The 21,061-nt window shown below is 35.7% G+C and overlaps 3 protein-coding genes and 1 pseudogene across 3 annotated transcripts; 3 read left to right on the top strand and 1 right to left on the bottom strand.

Annotated features, from left to right (window-relative positions):
* LOC104723648 (protein FAR-RED IMPAIRED RESPONSE 1-like) lies at nucleotides 1,915-5,859 on the top strand. Its single transcript, XM_010442041.2, has 8 exons — nucleotides 1,915-2,124; nucleotides 2,404-4,635; nucleotides 4,724-4,777; nucleotides 4,906-4,974; nucleotides 5,069-5,131; nucleotides 5,225-5,293; nucleotides 5,374-5,421; nucleotides 5,517-5,859. The coding sequence occupies exons 2-8, from the start codon at nucleotides 2,518-2,520 to the stop codon at nucleotides 5,568-5,570; spliced, it is 2,475 nt and encodes an 824-aa protein (XP_010440343.1). The 5' UTR covers nucleotides 1,915-2,124; nucleotides 2,404-2,517; the 3' UTR covers nucleotides 5,571-5,859.
* Nucleotides 6,321-7,642, top strand: LOC104723647 (extradiol ring-cleavage dioxygenase). Its single transcript, XM_010442040.1, has 3 exons — nucleotides 6,321-6,646; nucleotides 6,783-7,162; nucleotides 7,241-7,642. Exons 1-3 carry the CDS (start codon nucleotides 6,410-6,412, stop codon nucleotides 7,431-7,433), a joined length of 810 nt encoding a protein of 269 aa, XP_010440342.1. The 5' UTR covers nucleotides 6,321-6,409; the 3' UTR covers nucleotides 7,434-7,642.
* On the bottom strand, nucleotides 10,527-11,702 carry LOC109127297 (uncharacterized mitochondrial protein AtMg00810-like). The gene has a single exon (XM_019231887.1). The coding sequence runs from the start codon at nucleotides 11,700-11,702 to the stop codon at nucleotides 10,527-10,529; it is 1,176 nt and encodes a 391-aa protein (XP_019087432.1).
* LOC104728068 lies at nucleotides 16,009-20,994 on the top strand (annotated as a pseudogene).

Raw genomic sequence — 21,061 nt, 5'->3', positions numbered from 1 at the left:
AGTAAAGCTAAACCACCCCCAGTTCCCAAAGGAGAAACACACTTAACATTATCATAACCCAACTGAACAGCAACATTATCGACTAGAAAGAGTAAGTCCAGGGAATAAGTTGCCTTAATTCCCTTTAGGCGTCGAACTACTAGGGACCCCTTCAAGCCCCCGCAGTTCCAAAACGCTGTATTCATGGTGCTTCCGGTGGCTTATGGCCCACCGTACCGTCACTGTTGGTGTTTGGGTTAGTCGGAGTTCCTCTCCCTATCTCTTGTGTTGGTTGTGCGGATGTCTCTTGTGGTTGAAACCAGTTGCGAACCTCGAAGACTTCTGACTGACGAAAGTTACGCTTAGAGATGCACTGCTGAGTATCGTCTATAGCAAAGGTTTGTTGCATATCACAGCAGAGTAGAGGCCAAGTAATGTATTATGTAGAAGCATATACCTCTGGTTTCCTCTTTTTAGGAGCAGTCGGATTCCCATCTTCATTCTTGTCCTGTGTAGTCTGACAAACCGGTGCAATTGGTGGCTCTTCGGGGTTAACTGCAGGACCATCAGGGTTGTAGTCGGGATCATCATCTTCATCCTCCGGTGGTGGTGGTGGGGGTTGTTCCCATTCGGACAATCAGATGCATCATGGGTCATTAGACCACAGATAGAGCAAAAGTTTCGGAGTTTCGCATACCGAAACTTCAGGACACAGGTCCTATCCCCAAACTGGAATTGTCTCTAGAACCTCAGAGGGGTGTCAATACTCCACATGAGGCGTACCCAGACGTAGTCCACCATCACAGCAGCCTCTCCGCCGAAATCAGTCTCCATAAATTGGCCTAGAGTTTCGCCAATGAAAGTTACCATTCGGAGGGTGAGGAAATGAATAGGGATTCCTCTTATCTGGATCCAAAATGGGATGGACTTAACTTCATCATCAGCAATCTCTGGATTCCATCGTTGAGTCACGCACATCCAATCATTAAAGGACCATGGGCCTCACCGGAGAACTGCAGCCATGGATTCCTCTGAATGAAACAAGAATTGAATCTTCTTGTTCTCCATTATCCGTCCTGATACCTCATCAGGAACGCCCCACAATCGTGGTAATGTACCTAGCATTGCACAAAGATTTTGCTTGCGAATGTTGACTGGCTTCACAATCAAGCTGAAGCGAGTCTCTTGGATCGCTTCTTCACACAAATCAACAGGGAGGGTGATCGTGTCATCGTCAATTCCTAGTGCAATTTCTTGCAGTTGCCGCCGGATTTTATCCGCCATTATCAATATGAACAAAGGAAAAGAGTAATTTTCACTCTGATCAACCTGACGGATCTAGAGAACAACGCAGGGTTTAAATAGGTTCAGGTAAGAGATGGTTATGGAAGTTGTAACCGTTTTACCGTTATTATCTCTTGAAAAACTGACGATAACCGGCGATCAACGTTCATAACAGAGAATGGACGCGAAGAGAATATGAAGCGATGCGAATGTCTCGAAAGAGAGATTCGTTCATTTTTTTTGTTAACAAGAGGTGTTATGCCAATCTATCAAATACAAAAAGTATTATTCCATTTACTTTTTTTTTAATAATTATTAAAAATTATCCGGCACTATAACGCATGATAAAATCTAGTACATAGTAATGCAAATCAAATTATTCTAAGCAACCTCATAAAAACAACATTCACCTCCTATATATTTCTTTTTTGGAAAAACAAAATTTCGTATTTCTGTTATAAAAAAAAGAAGTAAAATAAACGTCATACATATGTTGTTGATTCTTGACCGCGTCGAAATATGGAAACGCAACGCTTAGACGAGTGATCGAATAGAAAAGAACCTAAAACGACGACGCGCCTTAAACGCTAGACGCGCCTGTAAGAAGAAATCGCGTCAAGAACAAACGTCGTGTAAAGGCGAGTGAAACCCCAAAAAAAAAAACATGTTCAAGATCCCTAAAAATTCCAAAAAAAAATAAACGAACCCTAGATTTTCTCTTCTCTCACGCTCCTTTGTTCCTCACTCGCTTCGCTTCCCTCACTCGCCTCCTTTCGTGTTCTTCTCTTCTTTGCTCTTTTCACTTCTCAATTTTGCCTCCTCTCCCTTTGTCGCTCTCTGGGTGGCCTTAAAAAATATGAAGTAAGCCACCAAGCCCTGAGCAATCCCTCAAGGCTTGAAATTTCCATAATATTTCGTTCTTTCTTAGTTTGAATTCTCTATGATACAGTAAAGTCTCTATCTTTGATGCTTATACTATTGAAAGTTCAGTTCTTTCACCAATTTGTGTGAATGTTTTGGCTCAAAATTGAAACTTTTGTAGTATTATTAGTATGTTTGAAAAGTTCGTCTTTTTGGTTTGAGGGAATATAAAAACTGTTCAATGGTTCTTATGAAAGTTTGGTTGTGCCAATTTTTCAGGGGTTAATGTAGATTGTCTAGTAGTGGAAAGATTTTAGTTTCAAGTTTCATGGGAGCCAATGGTGGGCTAGTTGCTTTGGAGTGTGTTAGTGAATCCGAATGTGGCTAACTTGAATGATGGATTTGCAAGAGAATCTGGTTAGTGATCATGCAGGGGATGAATTTATGGTTGATTCGAGTAGTAGCAGAGATGTAGGAATTGCTGATGATCTCAAAGCAGGAGGGGATCTTGGCTTTAGTGGTGATGTTCAGGATCATGAGCCAAGAAATGGTATAAACTTTGAGTCTAATGATGCAGCGTATTTGTTTTATCAAGAATACGCCAAGTCTATGGGTTTTACTACTTCGATTAAAAACAGCAGACGCTCTAAGAAGACTAAAGAGTTCATTGATGCCAAGTTTGCTTGTTCTAGATATGGTGTGACTCCTGAGACTGAGGGTAGTAGTAGTAGTCGAAGGTCGAGTATCAAGAAAACAGATTGCAAAGCGAGTATGCATGTGAAGAGAAGACCCGATGGGAAATGGTTCATTCATGAGTTTATAAAGGATCACAATCATGAGCTTTTACCTGCCCTTGCTTATCATTTCCGGATTCAGAGGAATGTCAAATTAGCTGAGAAGAATAATATCGACATTTTGCACGCAGTTAGTGAACGGACCAGGAAAATGTATGTTGAGATGTCGAGGCAGTCTGGGGGATATAAGAATATCGGGCCTCTTCTTCAGAGTGATGTCAACAATCAGGTTGATAAGGGTAGGTATCTGGCTTTGGAAGCAGGAGATTCACAAGTGCTGCTTGAGTACTTTAAGCGTATTAAGAAAGAAAACCCCAAATTCTTTTATGCAATAGACCTAAACGGGGAGCAACGTTTGAGAAATCTCTTTTGGGCTGATGCTAAGAGTAGAGATGATTACTTGAGTTTCAATGATGTTGTATCCTTTGACACTACTTATGTCAAGTTTAATGATAAACTGCCACTTGCTTTGTTTATCGGTGTGAATCATCACTCCCAACCTATGTTACTTGGCTGTGCATTGGTTGCTGATGAGTCAAAGGAGACATTTGTGTGGCTGATAAAATCATGGCTTCGAGCAATGGGTGGTCGAGCTCCTAATGCTATACTCACTGACCAAGACAAATTCTTGATGGCCGCTGTTTCAGAGCTCCTACCAAACACTCGTCATTGCTTTGCATTATGGCATGTGATCGAAAAGATTCCTGAATATTTCTCCCTTGTGATGAAGCGGCACGAGAATTTCTTGCAGAAATTCAACGAATGCATCTTTAGATCTTGGACAGATGATGAGTTTGATATGAGATGGTGGAAAATGGTCAGCCAGTTTGGACTTGAGAATGATGAATGGCTGCTATGGTTGCATGAACATCGCCAAAAGTGGGTGCCCACTTTTATGAGCGGTGTGTTTCTGGCGGGTATGTCGACGTCTCAGCGTTCAGAAAGTGTGAACGCTTTTTTTGATAAGTACGTCCATAAGAAAATCACGCTGAAGGAGTTCTTGAGGCAGTATGGTGCGATTCTGCAGAATAGGTATGAAGAGGAATCTGTTGCAGATTTTGATACTTGCCACAAGCAACCTGCGTTGAAGTCTCCCTCGCCCTGGGAGAAGCAAATGGCAACAACCTACACCCACACGATATTTAAGAAATTTCAAGTCGAGGTCTTGGGGGTTGTTGCTTGCCATCCTAGAAAGGAAAAAGAAGATGACAATATGGCTACGTTTAGAGTTCAGGACTGTGAAAAAGAGGATGAATTTCTTGTAACGTGGAGCAAATCTAAGTTAGAACTTTGCTGTTTCTGCCGTATGTTTGAATACAAAGGGTATCTCTGTCGGCATGCCTTGATGATTCTGCAGATGTGTGGTTTCGCCAGCATCCCACCTGGATATATTTTGAAAAGATGGACAAAAGATGCTAAGAGTGGAGTATTGGCTGGTGAAGGAGCAGATCAGATACAGACCAGAGTTCAGCGTTATAATGATTTGTGTAGTCGAGCCATCGAATTAAGCGAGGAAGGTTGTGTGTCAGAAGAAAACTACAACATTGTATTGCGCACGCTAGTTGAGACTCTGAAAAGTTGTGTCGATCTGAATAATGCTAGAAACAGCATCACTGAGTCTAGTAGTCAGCTTAATAATGGTGCTCATGAAGAAGAAAATCAGGAAATGTCGGGCGTAAAAGCAACAAAAAAGAAGTCTGTTTGTAGGAAAAGAAAGGTTGGCTTTTATTGCAAACCAATATATTTGATAGTCGTGCATGTTCTTAGTTTCGAAGGCTTAAGCTCATCAAATTGATTTTATGCAGGGACCACAAGAAGCTGACCAAATGCTTGAATCACAACAGAGCTTGCAACCAATGGTTTGTGGTTTAATTTGAATTTCTGCAATTATTTTGGTCATTGTTACAGTGCATTTTCTTATATGAGATGAAGAGTAGGATGTCTTGAATATTACTTTATAGTTTAATCATTTTAATCGTTTCTGCAGGAAAGTATAAGTTCAGAGGGAATGGGCATGAATGGTTACTATGGTCCTCAACAAAACGGTCAAGGATTGGTATGCTATGTTAGTTCATTTTTACAAATCTGGCTAAGCGTTTCGACATCTTTTTCAACCCTGATACTCAAACCTGTTTTAACTGTGGATATAGTTAAATTTAATGGAGCCACCTCACGAAGGCTACTATGTTAATCAAAGAACCATCCAAGGCCTGGTGGGTTTAGTATATACTTGAATTCTTGAGTCGCTAAAATATGTGCCTAGTATAAGTTAGTAATATGATACGTTATGGTTTATGCGACTTCAGGGACAACTGAACTCCATAGCACCGGTGCAGGATAGTTTCTTTGCGAATCAGCAAGCCATGCCTGGGCTGGTACATTATAGAATCCTCTAGACTGATTATAGAAGCATGATCTTATTAGTAACTATTTTTCGTTTTATTGTCTGGCGCAGGGCCAAATGGATTTCAGGCCTCCACCCAATTTCACTTACAATTTACAGGTCTCAGCTGCTTGAATAGATTCTTCCTAGTTGCTTCACTTTGAATGAGGATTATTATCTGTGCTTTAACCACATGTTGATTTTTTATCTTTCAGGAAGAGCATTTAAGATCTGCCCAATTGCCTGGTAGTTCATCAAGGCAGCTATAGTAACACGTTACTGAATATTTTTGAGAGAAGGTTTGTCCCAGGAAGAAGCTGTTTCAAACATGAGGAAGAAAAAACGAAAAAACTCTCAGATTCTTTCTTGGAGCTGAGTTGCTATGACAAGACGAAATCGTTTAGATTGGTTCTTTCTGTACATTATGGGAATTGGATGCTTTTGATGTGTGGATGTGGGTGAATTATTGTGTATCTGATTGAATAATTTGTGATTACATAGAATGAAACATCTGTAGGCTGTAACACTTTATCTAGAAGATACACAAAGTCTCTGTAATTTGGAAACACTCAAAAAAGTAGTCAAAGAAGACAAGCTAGAGAAGATTAAACTTGAACAAAATTATCTTCAAATGCAACATAACAAGAGTTGAATTACAAAAATTAGAGAAAAGTAGTTAGATAGATTTGTTGTATAACAACAAATCACAAGTTAAAATTACAAGAGATAACAAATTCACATGCTTGTATGGTTACAAATAGAAGAAACACAAATTCACATCTGTGGGCTGTAACACTTTTTATCTAAAAATACACAAAAGTCGCCTCTGTGATTTGAAATACTCAAAAAGTAGTCGAACTCGAAGGAGCCAAGAGAGAGATTATTATTATTCTTTTTTTGTTATTATTGCTAATCCCGTAAAGACACTCCATCCCTGGTCGGTCGTTGGGGTTTTGGTGGGTGTGACGTGACCCAGAGTTGGTGAAAAAGATAATTAATTGAGAAAAAGATCAGAAATTTACCAGAGTTGGTGAAACAAAACATTTGCAAATTAAAGAGAAAACATAAATCAAAGGTTGAGACTTTGAGAGAGATACAATAATTCCCAATGGAGAAAGTGAATCAAACCTTCTTCTTGTCTCATGGATCTCCAACTTTAAGCATAGACGATACCTTGGAAGCGAGACAATTCTTCAAATCATGGACTCACAAAGTTCTTCCTCAAAAACCTAAATCGATCTTAGTCATCTCTGCTCATTGGGACACCAAATACCCAACCGTCAACACTGTTCTTCGTAATTCAACGATCCACGATTTCTCTGGCTTCCCTGATCCCATGTACAAGGTAACCAAAAAAAAAACCCTAACTTTGCTTTGGTCAATCAACAGATTCACAATTAGGGTTCTTAGATCGTTGAATGATGCATAAAGTTTTGATTTTTATAAATCTATTGGGACTGTTTTTTGAATGTTTTCTGTAGTTGAAATATGAAGCCCCAGGAGCGATTGAATTAGGGAAAAGGGTTAAAGAGTTGTTGATGAAAGAAGGTGGAATGAAACGTGTTGATGAAGATACAAAGAGAGGGCTTGATCATGGAGCTTGGGTTCCTCTTATGTTGATGTATCCAGAAGCTGATATACCTATTGTTCAACTCTCTGTTCAATCAAACCAAAATGGGAGTTATCATTATAACATGGGTAAAGCATTAGCTTCGTTAAAAGATGAAGGTGTGCTTATCATTGGCTCTGGAAGTGCTACTCATAACTTGAGGAAGCTTGACAATAGTATCACTCATGGCGCATCGGTTCCTTGGGCTTTGGAGTTTGATATTTGGCTTAGAGATTCTCTCCTTCAAGGAAGGTTAGAGAAAGTTTAAACCTTTTTTTTGCTGATTAAGTTTATGAAAACAAATCATTGATTGTGTATGTGTTTTTTCAGATATGGTGATGTGAATGAGTGGGAAGTGAAAGCTCCGAATGCGAAAATGGCGCACCCGTGGCCCGAGCATTTGTATCCGTTACATGTTGCGATGGGTGCAGCAGGTGAAGATGCAAAAGCAGAGCAAATCCATACAAGTTGGCAACTTGGTACCTTGTCTTATTCTTCCTATAGCTTCACTTCTCCTCTTTGAAACATTTTCAAGCTTCATCTCCTTCACTTGTCTTTGATTAAGCATTTTGTGTGTTCATCTAATAATCCTAATCCTGTCTTGTAGACAAAAATACAGATCCTCTGAGTCTGTACTATTATATATGAATATGCCATGTGAATTTGAATAAATTGTGTTCTTTGTATTTGTAACACTTTTCTCTGTTCAACATCTGAACCTTAAAATCTCAAGAGTGTTTCTACTGTTATATATGCTGAGTGCTGACTAGTCACTATGTCTATGTGTTGGTACTTATTCTGAGCAAGTTTCTCACAATCGTATTATTAGTGGTTAATATAGCCCGTAGCCACTACTTTCATATCATTTATGTAATGTTTAACAACACGTACTTGTCAAGTTGTCATACATCCTAGGAATTCATGAGTCATCCTAGTATTAAAAAGGGGTTTGCTTAGTGAATATGACTCATCCTAGTATTCAACAGGTGACAAACACTAATCAATAGAAAAATATATCCAATGTGAAACTAACTTAAAGACAGAAAAATAGATCTAAGTTAAAGTAGATCCAGGTTGTTAAAAAAAACAAAAAAAGTTAAAAGTAGATCCAATGTGAAACCAACTAAAAGACAAAAAGAAGATGGATTTTTTTTTTTTTTTTTTTGTCACAAAAGAAGATGGATTAGTATTAGATTATTATCCAACTGTGACATAAACCTAAATATAATTGGAAATTTATATGGTTTCTTATTCTTACAATGACTTGATTCATATAATTTTTGTTCATTTTTCAAATATGCGAAAAAGTATCTCTCTTAATAAATATAAAGAAATTATATCATTTTATTTAATAGAAGATCAAAAAAATTGACCCAAAAAAAAACAAAAAAATAGAAGATCAAAGACAAAGATGTAAAGAGGAAATATGAAGATCGAATGGGAGAAAGGAAACAAAAAAACTCAAGAGATAAAATAGCATTGAGTCTTTAACTTAACACTTGATCATTACATCTGATCATTTCACACTTAATGTCACATTTTACACTTACACTATATGGCTTATCTCTTTATTTTGGAGTACAATTTATGACTTCCCTCTCACTCACCAAACAAAGTTTGAGACCATGTCTTATACTCATATCCCAATAACCACTTTTCTTTTGTTTTATATATGTGTTCTCACATCTTCAAAACATGCTTTCAAAGTATTGCCGAGAGCCCGAGACGTACAGCTAGCTATCAAGTGAACTAAGCAAAGAGCCAAGAGTAGGACGTATGCATAGTTTACGATTTATTGAGTGGATTAAAGTGCCCACATTAATTGAAAATCCATTTTAGTTTTGATAAACGTGGTAAAAATCACTTAATTATTAAACCATGTATAGTGGTATATTTGTTGTGCTAAAGTTCTTACACCACTACTCGGGTTGAATTCTAAGCCTGATCGAGAAAAGGAGAAATTAGGTCCGATGGTCCCTCAAAACCGACTACAATCTCATACCCCCTTTTCCATCAAAATAATTTCTCAAAAACCTTTCAGATAATATTACCCTTAATGAAGGTTGTTAAAAGTTAAATATAATTAAACCAGTAATTTTTCAACGAAAAACACAGTAGCTCAGTGGTTGCGAGCTCCATGCGCACGTGCGCGCATCCAGGATTCGAATCCCACTATGCGGGGTACAACTAGGTACAACTAGGGTGCAACGGGTACAACAGGTACAACTGATACAACTAGGATGTTTGATTTTTATTTAAAAATTGTTAAAGGGGTAGTTTCGTCCTTTCATTAAAGAAGAGGGGTATGTAGAATTAAAGTGGATGTGTAGAAAAGAATTCTTGGGATAAGGGCACAAGAAAATTAAATCACCCCCAAAACACAATAATTCAGTCTTTTTTTTTTTTTGTCAACACTATAATTCACAGTCTAAAGTCTAAACATATAAATTTTATAATTCAAATGTCTTTGCTTTCGATCATTTCTAAAAGATTTATAGCATATTTGCGTTCGTTCATTTCAAGCGGTTCTACATCGTTATTTTATTTTATTTTTTAAAATATTGAATTTTTATTGCATATGTTATGATTTGAATTTCTAATAGATATGATGGATGTGTAACTAAATGAGAAATTTTGAAGTGCATTTTTTTTTGTCAAAAAAATATAAATATATATATATATATATATATGTACTTCTTATTTTTTAATATATGTAAATTACAATTTTAATTATTAAACAAATGTGTTTTGTTTTTTTGTGTGGTAGATGACTGAATTTGAGAAATAATGGTGTTTTTATCACTCTGAAATATCTAAGAGAGGAGGACATAATCGAGTTTGGTACAGTTTTAATTAACTCTAAGACGTTGATACTAACGGATTACAAGCATATATGCATTAAAGCATCTAGTCTAGGTGTCCCTCACCTCAACAATAAATTATGTTTTCTGAGGTCCATAGGTTTATTTACACATACCTTGATAACAAAGAATATACCATAACATTGAGATTAATGGTTCGAAAAAACTGTTTAGCGACTCTAACAAATAAATTTCTAGAGTTGAATGCATGACAGATATTATGGATTGATATAAAGAAAATTTTGGAGAGAGAATTGTTAATAAGTCGCTCGAAGGAGTTGCTAGAAACTATCAAGTGGATATTGGAAAGATTGGAGAAAAACTTGTTTCTCAATCTAGCAAAAAATTGCAAGACTAGTAGGTGAATTTTGAAGTTTTTAAGTTTTCTGTACACTCTAGGCGTAAAAAAATTGGTGGATATTCTAGCCGAAATCATATGATAAATAGAGGAAAAAATATCGGCTGCACCACACCACGAAAGAGGTAGACAAGGTGAGAGAGTTGGAAAAATGAGATAGATTATGATTTTGATTTTTGATTTTTGATTAGCTTTTCTTTGTTTCGGTTTATTACCAAACTAGTTGTTGTTGGAGAAGAGAGAGAATGAGTTTGATCAGAGAAAGTTTGTTTGAAAATCTTATCTCATTCAATTGATTAAATGAAAACTATAAAAGTTATGTGTTATATACAAGTATAATCTAAACCAACTAAACCAGGGCTAACCAATAAACCTATATACAAACCAATAGTCCCCCTCAAGATGAGACGAATATATTTTGAAGACTCATCTTGGATTTCAAATGTTCAAATTGAGGAAGAAACAATGGTTTAGATAAGATGTCTGCCACTTGATCTTCTGTTCGAACATGAAGCATCTTGATGAGACATTTATCCAGCTTCTCTCGAACCGTGTGACAATCAACCTCGATATATTTGGTTCGTTCATGGAAAACGGGGTTGGTGGAAATGTAGATAGCAGCAGTGCTATCAGAGAAAATAACTGGAGTGGAAGGAAGACCAATTCTCAAATCAGACAGCAACGTAATCAACCACATCATTTCGCAGGAAGCAAGAGCAAGAGCACGATACTCTGCTTCAGCAGAGGAACGAGAGATAGTCTGTTGCTTCTTGGATCGCCATGATATAAGAGAGGACCCCAAGAAGATAGGAAAACCAGTAGTGGAACGTCTACTGTCGGGACAAGAAGCATAATCCGAATCAGCAAAGCCTTTGAGAGTAAGGTCCGGGTCTGCAGAGTAGGAAATACCTTGTCCAATAGTTCCTTTGATGTATTGTAAGACCTGATAAACCACTGTGAGATGAGAGGTGCGAGGAGCAAAGGAGAACTGGCACAACTTATTCACAGCAAATGTAATGTCAGGACGAGTGATCGTTAAATACATCAATCTGCCAACGAGACTGCGATACATCTCCTTATCCTCTAACAAATCACCAGAAGTATTGGATAACTGCAAATTTGGGACCATAGGAGTATTTGCAGCCTTGCAAGCCAACATACCAGAAGTTGTGAGAAGTTCAAGAGCATACTTACGCTGACAGATCGAGATTCCAGAAGTATTGCGAGCAATCTCCAAGCCCAGAAAATTTTTAAGAGGACCAAGCTCACGAAGCTTAAAACTCTGTTTTAAAGCAGCTGTTAAGGCATTAGCACTCGATTCTGAAGTGCTGGCAATGACTATATCATCAACGTAAACCAAAACAGCAAGAAAATCATTCCCACGGCTTTGAACAAAAAGTGTGTGATCACCATGACACTTTGTGAACCCCAATTGCAGAAGAGAGACTGAAAATTTGAGAAACCATTGACGGGAAGCTTGTTTTAAACCGTAAATGGACTTCTTCAGGCGATAAACTGCATTCTTAGGCAAAGTAACTCCCATAATCTCTTCATAGCCCTCCGGTAGCCGCATATATATATACATATATATATATATATATATATCTTCTTCCAAATCACCATTTAAGAAAGCATTTGATATATCAAGTTAGTGGAGAAACCATTTCTTTGAAGCGGATATCTTGAGTAACATCTTCACAGTGACCATTTTTGCAACTAGAGAAAATGTCTCATTATAATCCAGACCCTCTTTTTGAGTGTACCCTTTTGCTACCAAACGTCCCTTGTATCTTTCAAAAGTCCCGTCGACATTGAACTTCAAGGTGAATACCCACTTGGAGCCAATGACTTTCTTGCCAGGAGGGAGGGTAGTGATATCCCAAGTGTGTGTACGTTCCATAGCTCCAATCTCCTTATGCGCTGCATCACACCATTCTTTGGAGTTCTTTGCCTCATTGTATGAATGAGGAATATGAATTTTAGTAATGTTATTGATATATAACATATACGATGGTGAGAGGTTCGAATAATAGAGAAAAGAGGAAATGGGATGAGTGATATCATTGTTCAGAGAGTAACAATGATAATCATTTAAATGAGCAGGAGGTTTCCTTACTTTGTGAGAAATTTGTGTTGATGGAGAAATTTGTGATGATGGTGAGGAAGGAAGAGGAAGAGATATGGTGTTACCTGGAGACAAAGAATCCATCGGTGTGACGTTGTCGGCAGGAGGAGACTGTTGTGGGGGATCTGCCAGTGGAAAGATTTGTTCATGAAACTCAACATGTCGTGATACAACAACATTACTCACCAAATCCATCACCTTGTAACCTTTAAAACCAGTCGGATATCCCAGAAAAATACATGCTCTCGATCTTGCTTGAAATTTATGTCGTTGCTTTGGAGAAGTCGAGACATAGCACATGCAACCGAAGGTTCTAATGCGAGAATAATCTGGTGACTTGGTCGTAAGAATCTCATATGGAGTCTTGTCGGAGAGTAATGGAGAAGGAGTCCGGTTTATCAAGAAGACAGCGGTGAGAACACAATCTCCCCAGTAAGAGAGAGGCACTTATGACTGAAAACGTAAAGCTCTTGCAACGTTTAGAATATGTTGGTGCTTACGCTCCACAACTGAATTCTGTTCAGGTGTCTCAGGACATAAGTGATATGAAACAATCCCTTTTGATTGATAAAATTGAAGGAACTGCAACTCTGGAGCATTATCTGATATGACTGATTTAACTGCAGTGTTGTATTGTTTTTCAACTTGATTGATGAAAGCAGGAAATACTGAGAGAACATCACTTTTGTTCTTGAGTAAGTAAATCCAAGTAGCTCTGGAGTGATCATCAACAATTGTCAAAAAATACTTATACCCTTCAACTGTTTCCACTGAAAATGGTCCCCAAATGTCTATGTGCAACCGCTCAAAAACCGTATTACAAATATTGTTTTCAGAAGGAAAAGAAAGTTTCCTCTGCTCAGCCAAGTGACAAACATGACAATAAGCAGGATTCTTATTCTTATGTGTAGTAGTTCCTAAAGCTTCAGAAATAACATCCAGTCTTGAATAAGAAGGATGACCAAGCCTCATGTGCCATGTTCCAACATCCACCATTGCATTTAGCGAAACTGATGAAGATGCCGTATCAAGCACATAGAGTTTTCCAATCCTGCGACCTTTACCAATCATCACCCCCTTGATAGGATCTTGTATTTCGCAACAAGAAGTATCAAAGGTCACACGAGAGCCAATGTCATCAGTTAAGGAACTGATACTGATAAGGCTCAAACGGAATTCAAGGATAAAAAGAACATTCTGTAGAAGGAGATCCTCGGTCAATTGAACCTTTCCAACTCCACTGACCAGTAGGCAAATTCACAAAACTAACCACAGAGGTATCCAAGGAAACAAAACTGTTTTTGTCATGTGACACATGGTGAGTTGCACCAGAGTCAATCACCCATTTGTCAGTAGATAGCATATGTTTCGAGGCTGCTAGAATACCAATAAAAGAGTATGTGGAAGGAGAGAATGTGATACCGGGTGATCAAGTGGAGATTGAGGTGTTTGTGAAGTACTCGCTTCAGTCGGAGTTGTAGCAGTCGGTGCATTAGACAACTGAGAGCTAAATAAAGCAATGATGTTCTGCAAATGATCCTTCGAGAGATTACCAATCAAACCATCAATGTTGACTGGAGACTTATCAGGTGTAGGAGAAAAAGAGACTTGTGCAGCAACAACAGGTGGTTTCAAAGATTTGTCACCAGATTTACCTTTAGGTGTGAAACCAGGTGGAAATCCATGCTTCTTGTAACATCGCTCAGCAATGTGTCCAACTCGGTTGCAGAATGAGCAAATAGGACGACCTTTGTGCGGTCCATTTTGCACATACATGACAGTAGGAGAAACAGGAGAAAATGGAGAAGAAGGAACAACATTCTGAGAAACTTGAAAAGCTGAAGAAGGAGCAACATGTGAGAATCCTTTCTGACTGTCGTCCTGATCCAAAATGTTGTAAACTTCAACCAGAGTAGGCAAAACCTTCTTTGCAATTATCTGTCTACGGACAATAGCATAAGATTCATTGAGACCAGCCAAGAATTTAACAGTCTTTGCTCTCTCTGCTTTCAGGTGAAGTCGAGCTCCTTTACCACAAATGCAAGGATCATCTGGTTCCTCCGTACCATCAAGTTGATCCCAAAGTGTCTTCAGATGAGTATAGTACTCAGAAAGAGACATGGAACCTTGACGCAGGTCTTGAATCTCCTGAGTGAGATTATATGTACGTGGGAGATTGGTCAAGTGAAAGCGACCGTAAAGATCATACCATATATCCGTAGCATCTCTTAAACGCAAGATACTACGGTAGATCTGAGGACAAACAGCATTTAATAACCATGATTTCACCATATTGTTGCATCTGGACCAGAGATCAAAGTTTGCATTGGTCACCAAAGGCCTAGGTAAACTTCCATCAATAAACTTAATCTTATTCTTAGCATCCAGTGAAATACGCATAGCATAGCTCTAGTCATCATAGTTCGTTTCATCTAAACGAAGAGAAATGATGTTCAAACCTGGGTGGTCAGCGCTGTGCATATAGAACAAAGACCGAGAAGGATCAGCGATCAGCGGAAGAACAACATCTCGCGAAGCTCCAACAACCTAAGATTCGGTAGCTGGAGGAGAAATCAGAGCAGAGATGTTGACATCGGAGGTAGATCGCGTCGATCTTCGAGCAGCGAGACTTGATTGGACCTTCGAACGATTTGGTTTCCGATTCGCACGAGCTACAATCACTATTGAAGCTAAAAGCAAGAACAGCGAAGCTTAAAGCGAGGTCAAGGATGGAGATAGAGAGCTCAAAAACAAAAAATCAGGATGAAATCGGAGCAGATCGAAGCGTTGAAGGCTCTGATACCATGTTGGAGAAGAGAGAGAATGAGTTTGATCGAAGAAAGTTTGTTGGAAAATCTTATCTCATTCAATTGATTAAATGAAAACTATACAAGTTATGTGTTATATACAAGTATAATCTAAACCAACTAAGCCAAGGCTAACCAATAAACCTATATACAAACCAATAGTTGTTTGTATAGAATGTAGTGGAACTGATATAAGATACAATATTTGTAACATTTTCTTATTTTTCTTTTGTATATGCACTTGAACTTGAATGTAGAGCAACAACATATGGAATATTTTGAAAGTTTTTAACACAATTTCTGGGAATTACTCTTTTAATTTTTTGATGATTTTCTTTTTGTGAAAATTTCCTTTTTGAATTGTCTGTTATACATTTAGGGTATAATTTTGAGATAGTATGATTTAATATTTAAATTTAGATTTTAATTCTGAAATTTTAATGTCAAAATATTGTGCTATTTTTGGAATTTATATATAATGTGCTAAATTTGAAAACAAAATTTATTTTTTTACTATTTGTGAGAATTACCTTTTTAATTTCCCTACTGTTAGAATGATTTATCTCCTTATTTTCTTAGGTTATATATAACGTTTATTTAATCTTTTGTTACTTTTGACCATGACGTAGTTAAACCCCATCAAAGAGAAAGTGCTCCGTCCACTAATCAATATACGATTTTATCCCCTATCCTTAGGTTTTATTTTAAAGAGATGGAACTGGTGAAGAAAAAAGATGGAATCATGCGACCACCTCAACAGACTAAAGCCACTAGTTACCACACAAGACTAGTCTTTCACAGATGAAAATTTTAATGAAGAAAAATTGAAAAGCACACGAAAATTTCATGAGCGTAGCTTATATAATAGACATATAATCTTAGAGCTTTCTTAGCTTATAAATAGACATATCTAATCTTGGATCTTCTTCACAACCAAAACTTCTCAAATGGATTATCATACCAAGAGCATGCCTAATCTATTGTGGTTTACAGTTCTTTTAATACCAGTCGAAGTGGTTTCGTGTGCGAGACAACATCATATAAATTTCTTGGCAAAAGAGGCAGATCTCGTGACAGATTTGCCCGGACAGCCTGATGTGACTTTCAGACATTACGCTGGTTATGTTCCTGTCGATATATCCAACGGAAGAGCTTTGTTTTATTGGTTCTTTTAGGCCATGGATCTCCCTAAAGAGAAACCTTTAGTTCTCTGGCTTAATGGAGGTAAACCCGATATAACTACAAATATTGTAACATTTATTTTGTAATGATAACATGTGAAAAGTAGACTGATAAAGCGGTTCCATGCATGGTTAAGTTGGTATTTTTCTAATGTTGTCTGATGGGCGAGAACATTTGGACTTTTGTTATTGGTCCAGGGTGCTCTTCTGTGGGATATGGAGCAACACAAGAAATTGGTCCGTTTCTAGCGGACACCAAAGAAAAGGGACTTAAATTTAATATATACGCATGGAATAAAGGTAATCTTGTTTTATTATACAATTTTGCTACCATCATCATCATCATCATCATCATCATATAATTCTATAATAATTAATGAAAAGGGTTGGTTTGCTTATGCAGAGGTCAACATGCTGTTTTTAGAATCTCCCGTTGGCATTGGGTTTTCGTATTCAAACACAACTAGCGATTATCTAAATCTTGATGATCACTTTACAAATAGGTCTATTATTCATACTATATATATACTCTTTTTTTTAGGACAAACATATATAAAGTTTTTGTCCTTAAACTAGCTAGCTAGGGGATTTTATACATAATATTAGTAAACATAATTGTATGTTTTATTCTTTTTCTGTCATCAGAACAAGATGGATACACCTTTCTTTGCAACTGGTTCAAGAGATTTCCAGAGCACAAAGGAAATGACTTCTATATCGCAGGAGAAAGTTACGCAGGTTAAAATAAAAAAATCATCTTATTTTAAATTTTAACAAATATATACCTCTAACTCTAAGATTCGGTTTTATAATTTTTTGTTGGCCAACGTGTATTATATAGGAATATACGTACCCCATTTTAGCAGAGGTCGTGTACGATAACAATAAAAAGAACAATGATTTGTCGCTTCACATCAATCTCAAGGGTTTTTTGGTAAGTTTGAATATCTCAAATACTTGCTAAGTGTAAATAAACTATACAATTTGCATGGCGAGATCTTAAATTCAAATCATATATGTAAATCTAATCCGACGTCCCATTTATTTCTTCTTTTTGCTATTCACACTACAAATAAAATGGTTGATTGCATCACTTAAACAGTATCACAAAAGTAAATGATATCACAAAAGTAAATGATATCAATTTAAATAATTTATTAATAAATGATGCATGATTATGTGTTTAGCATCAATTATTATTATTGATGTCGTAATCGAATAATTTGACATCAGTTAAATAAAAGTGATATAATTTTATTTGAATTTGCATCAATTCAAAAATATTTAACAGAAAATATAACTTACACCACTTAATATAATGATACAAATTTTATATCAATTAAATAAATGATACAAACCTGATATCAATAATAAAATGATGTTAATTCACACACATTCTATTTAAATTAAATAAATATATGTATTCCAGAATTTTATTATATCAGTTGCATAGAACTGATGCAAGTCAATATTAATTTACATGTGTCAAAACTCAAAATATTCAATATTAATCTCTTTTATTCTCCAAGGATCAATTTATTTTTCCATATAAAATCAGAATCAAACATATATTACTATTTCCCAAAAAAAAGTTTTATAAATTTCTATTATTAATTATTTTAAAGATACGAAAATAATATTTATAAAAAAATAAATTATGTTTATTTTATTTTATTTATGAAAATATAATAAATACGTTTTCCGCCTAACAAACCTGCAAAAATATTTTATTTTCAAATAATTAATCATTATTTCACAAATATTTCCATAATTAATAATTATTAAAAAAATCTTAAATGTTTAAAAATCAATATTATCACAAATGTTTAAAAAACAATATTATCACAATTAATCAATATTATCACAAATGTTTAAAAATTAATATTATCACATATATTTTCCATAAATAATAATTATAAAAATAAAAGAAAACAGATCTGTTTAGATATCGTAACCTGTTCTCCATCTATAAAAGAAAAATAAAATTGAGAGTGATCAAATCAAATACTTTTGTAGAAGTTCTTCTTTGAATGTCAACAAGACAACCACTGGTAAATCAAATTATGTATTTATAACACATCTTCAGCATATAATCATCACATCTAAAACATTTAAAGGTAAAATTTATGTTCTTCTCCCTATTTTATATCAACTTTTTTTTATGATCAAATATAGAATTCTAATTGTTCCTCTGTTATTTTTGTTTATGTATTCAGAAAATTTCAAGATAAAACAACAATGTCATGAAGACGATGGAAAAGAAAGGGAGGGAACAAAAGCAATATGTGTTTCATATAACACGATACATATGACACTTCAGCAAGAAGAAAAAAAAACTCAGTTATCAATTTATGATCTGAGTTCATATCAGTCTTTTTTTTTTTCTGTTTGTAATTCAACGTTGAATTTATGATCTGATCATTTCATATTAGTTTTTTTTTTCTTTTTGTTGAATCTATATTAAATTAGATGCACTGTATTTATGTTTATTTATTTATTTTGTAAATAACAATTTTAATAAAAGATATTAGTACAGATTCGAAAAGATTTTAATAGATATCAAAGACAAAAAATTTCATATTAAAATAATTTCGAACATATTTTAAATAAATGAATCTGTTATTATTATTAAAACAAGATTTCATTTATAAAAACTGACACAATAATATAAAATCATTTGTTAAAACTGATTTAATCATCAGTTTGAAATAAATTGATGTAAATTATTTGCATCAACAAATAGTAAATCTTTTTTTAAAGTGATACAAATTATATTTACATCATTTAAATCTGATGCAAATAAAGAAAAAAATGATTGAAAACAACATATTTTTTGTAGTGCCAGTTGGGGAATCCTGATATATCAAATCCAGATGATTGGAGAGGCTGGGTGGATTATGCATGGAGCCACGCAGTCATATCGGACGAGAGTCATAGAAACATAAACAAGTTGTGCAATTTCAGCAGCGACAATGTTTGGAGCAATGTTGAGTGCAATGAAGCCATGGCAGAAGTTGACAAGCAGTACAACGAGATCGATGTCTATAGCATCTATACCCCCGCTTGTGAAGGAGCTTCTGCGCAATCGTTTTACTTGGCATCAGCTCAATTCGAAACAAATTATCAAATTAAATCTAAGAGGGTATGTGTATAATATTTTTAAGTTATCACATCAACAAAATACGTTTTCTTTTATATTTTAGGCCGAAATTTACATTTCCAAACTACTCTTATCTTTAATACCAGAAAAAAAAAACATTATTCTCTGTTTCACAAAGAGTGTATATATATGTTAAAACAACATTTAATCATCAGTTTCAAAAAACATTATGTTAAAACAACATTTAATTTAAAAAGAAAACAAAAAGTGTATATATATGATCCTTAAAATTATTCTCTGTTTCACAAAGAGTGTTGCTTCAAAAATTATTTTTGTTTCATCACAGTATAACACTAACGACCATCTTTTTTTCAATGCAGATTTTTTAATAAAATATCAATTTTATCCCTAATTTTTCAAGTTAATTGAAGGGAAACTAGTTTAGTGTATTAACAGAAAGGATATAACTATCAAAAATTTCTTAACTGTGTTGAAAGTAGTAAAATTAGACTCTTTATAAAATATAGAGGTATTAAAAAAGCTATATCAAGTGTCTTTGGAACTTAACAAATTGCTGTTGTTTGCATGCATGCTTTAGATGCCGCGAAGGCGCTTGGGTGGATACGACCCGTGTTTAGACGATTACGTGAAAATATATTACAACAGAGCAGACGTTCAGAGCTCTTCACGCAAGTGACGGAGTTAATCTCAAGAACTGGAACATTTGCAAGTATGTGTTTTATATTTTCTTTCCGATTTTTTTTTTTTGGGGTATGATATATGATAGAACTTGTCTGAATAGTTCTTGGTATTCTGATATTACAGTATGTAGATCTTTCATGACTGGACTTATTTAGTGACCTCAGTATTGCCTATATACGAGAAACTCATCGCGGGAGGATTGAAGATATGGGTTTACAGGTAAATTGCAAAACAAAACCAGTACTATCAAGATTGAATATTAAATGGTTTCTAATTAGATGCAATATTTAATGGTATAGTTAGATGCACATCGTGTACTATTTATTCAAGATTTCAAGTCATTATTTTCAGCTCGTTTTCATTAAATAAAAAAAACTATGGGTTTATGCCAAAAAAAAACAAAAAAAGAATCAAGAAGAATAAAAAAACTTATGGACAGTGAAGCTTATATGTATTGTAGAAAAATAAAATAAAAATGTATTGCTTCTTAAGCAAGTGACCACTATACGTTCTATTCTACAATACATAACGCCGGCCATCCCACTGGCTAAACCGTTGGCTTGGTTTCCTTTCTGTGATGGCTCTCATTGGTGACACAGACGGATGTGTTCCAGTACTAGGAACTCGGTATAGCTTAAACACACTAGGCTTACCCATCAAGACACCTTGGAGGCCATGGTACCATGAGAAACAGGTCAATATATGATCTCATATGATAGATCATCTAATTAACCGGTAATCTTAGATTCTTGATGATTCTTGTATTACAATAAACAATACAGGTAAGTGGGTGGGTTCAAGAATACGAGGGTCTAACATTTGCAACGTTTAGAGGAGCTGGACATACAGTGCCTAGCTTCAAACCAAGCAGCTCCCTCGCCTTTTTCTCGGCCTTTATCAAAGGGGTTCCTCTGCAGTCCTCACGGGCAGAGTCGAACATCAAGGATTAAAAAGATGATTTGGTACTCATATATGGAGTCTTTTAAGGTTTCAAAAGGTTTGGAAGATTATGGGTTT

Source organism: Camelina sativa, chromosome 11, assembly GCF_000633955.1.
Source record: "Camelina sativa cultivar DH55 chromosome 11, Cs, whole genome shotgun sequence".
Lineage (NCBI taxonomy): Eukaryota > Viridiplantae > Streptophyta > Magnoliopsida > Brassicales > Brassicaceae > Camelina > Camelina sativa.
This window is presented reverse-complemented; position numbering and strand designations above follow the sequence as displayed.

Coding starts and splice junctions, on each gene's coding strand:
- LOC109127297 (XM_019231887.1), bottom strand. CDS start 11,702: ATGCGGCTACCGGAGGGCTATGAAGAGATTATGGGAGTTACTTTGCCT.
- LOC104723647 (XM_010442040.1), top strand. CDS start 6,410: ATGGAGAAAGTGAATCAAACCTTCTTCTTGTCTCATGGATCTCCAACT. Junction 6,647..6,782: donor TCCCTGATCCCATGTACAAG/GTAACCAAAAAA, acceptor TGTTTTCTGTAG/TTGAAATATGAAGCCCCAGG. Junction 7,163..7,240: donor GATTCTCTCCTTCAAGGAAG/GTTAGAGAAAGT, acceptor GTGTTTTTTCAG/ATATGGTGATGTGAATGAGT.
- LOC104723648 (XM_010442041.2), top strand. CDS start 2,518: ATGATGGATTTGCAAGAGAATCTGGTTAGTGATCATGCAGGGGATGAA. Junction 4,636..4,723: donor CTGTTTGTAGGAAAAGAAAG/GTTGGCTTTTAT, acceptor GATTTTATGCAG/GGACCACAAGAAGCTGACCA. Junction 5,132..5,224: donor AAAGAACCATCCAAGGCCTG/GTGGGTTTAGTA, acceptor ATGCGACTTCAG/GGACAACTGAACTCCATAGC.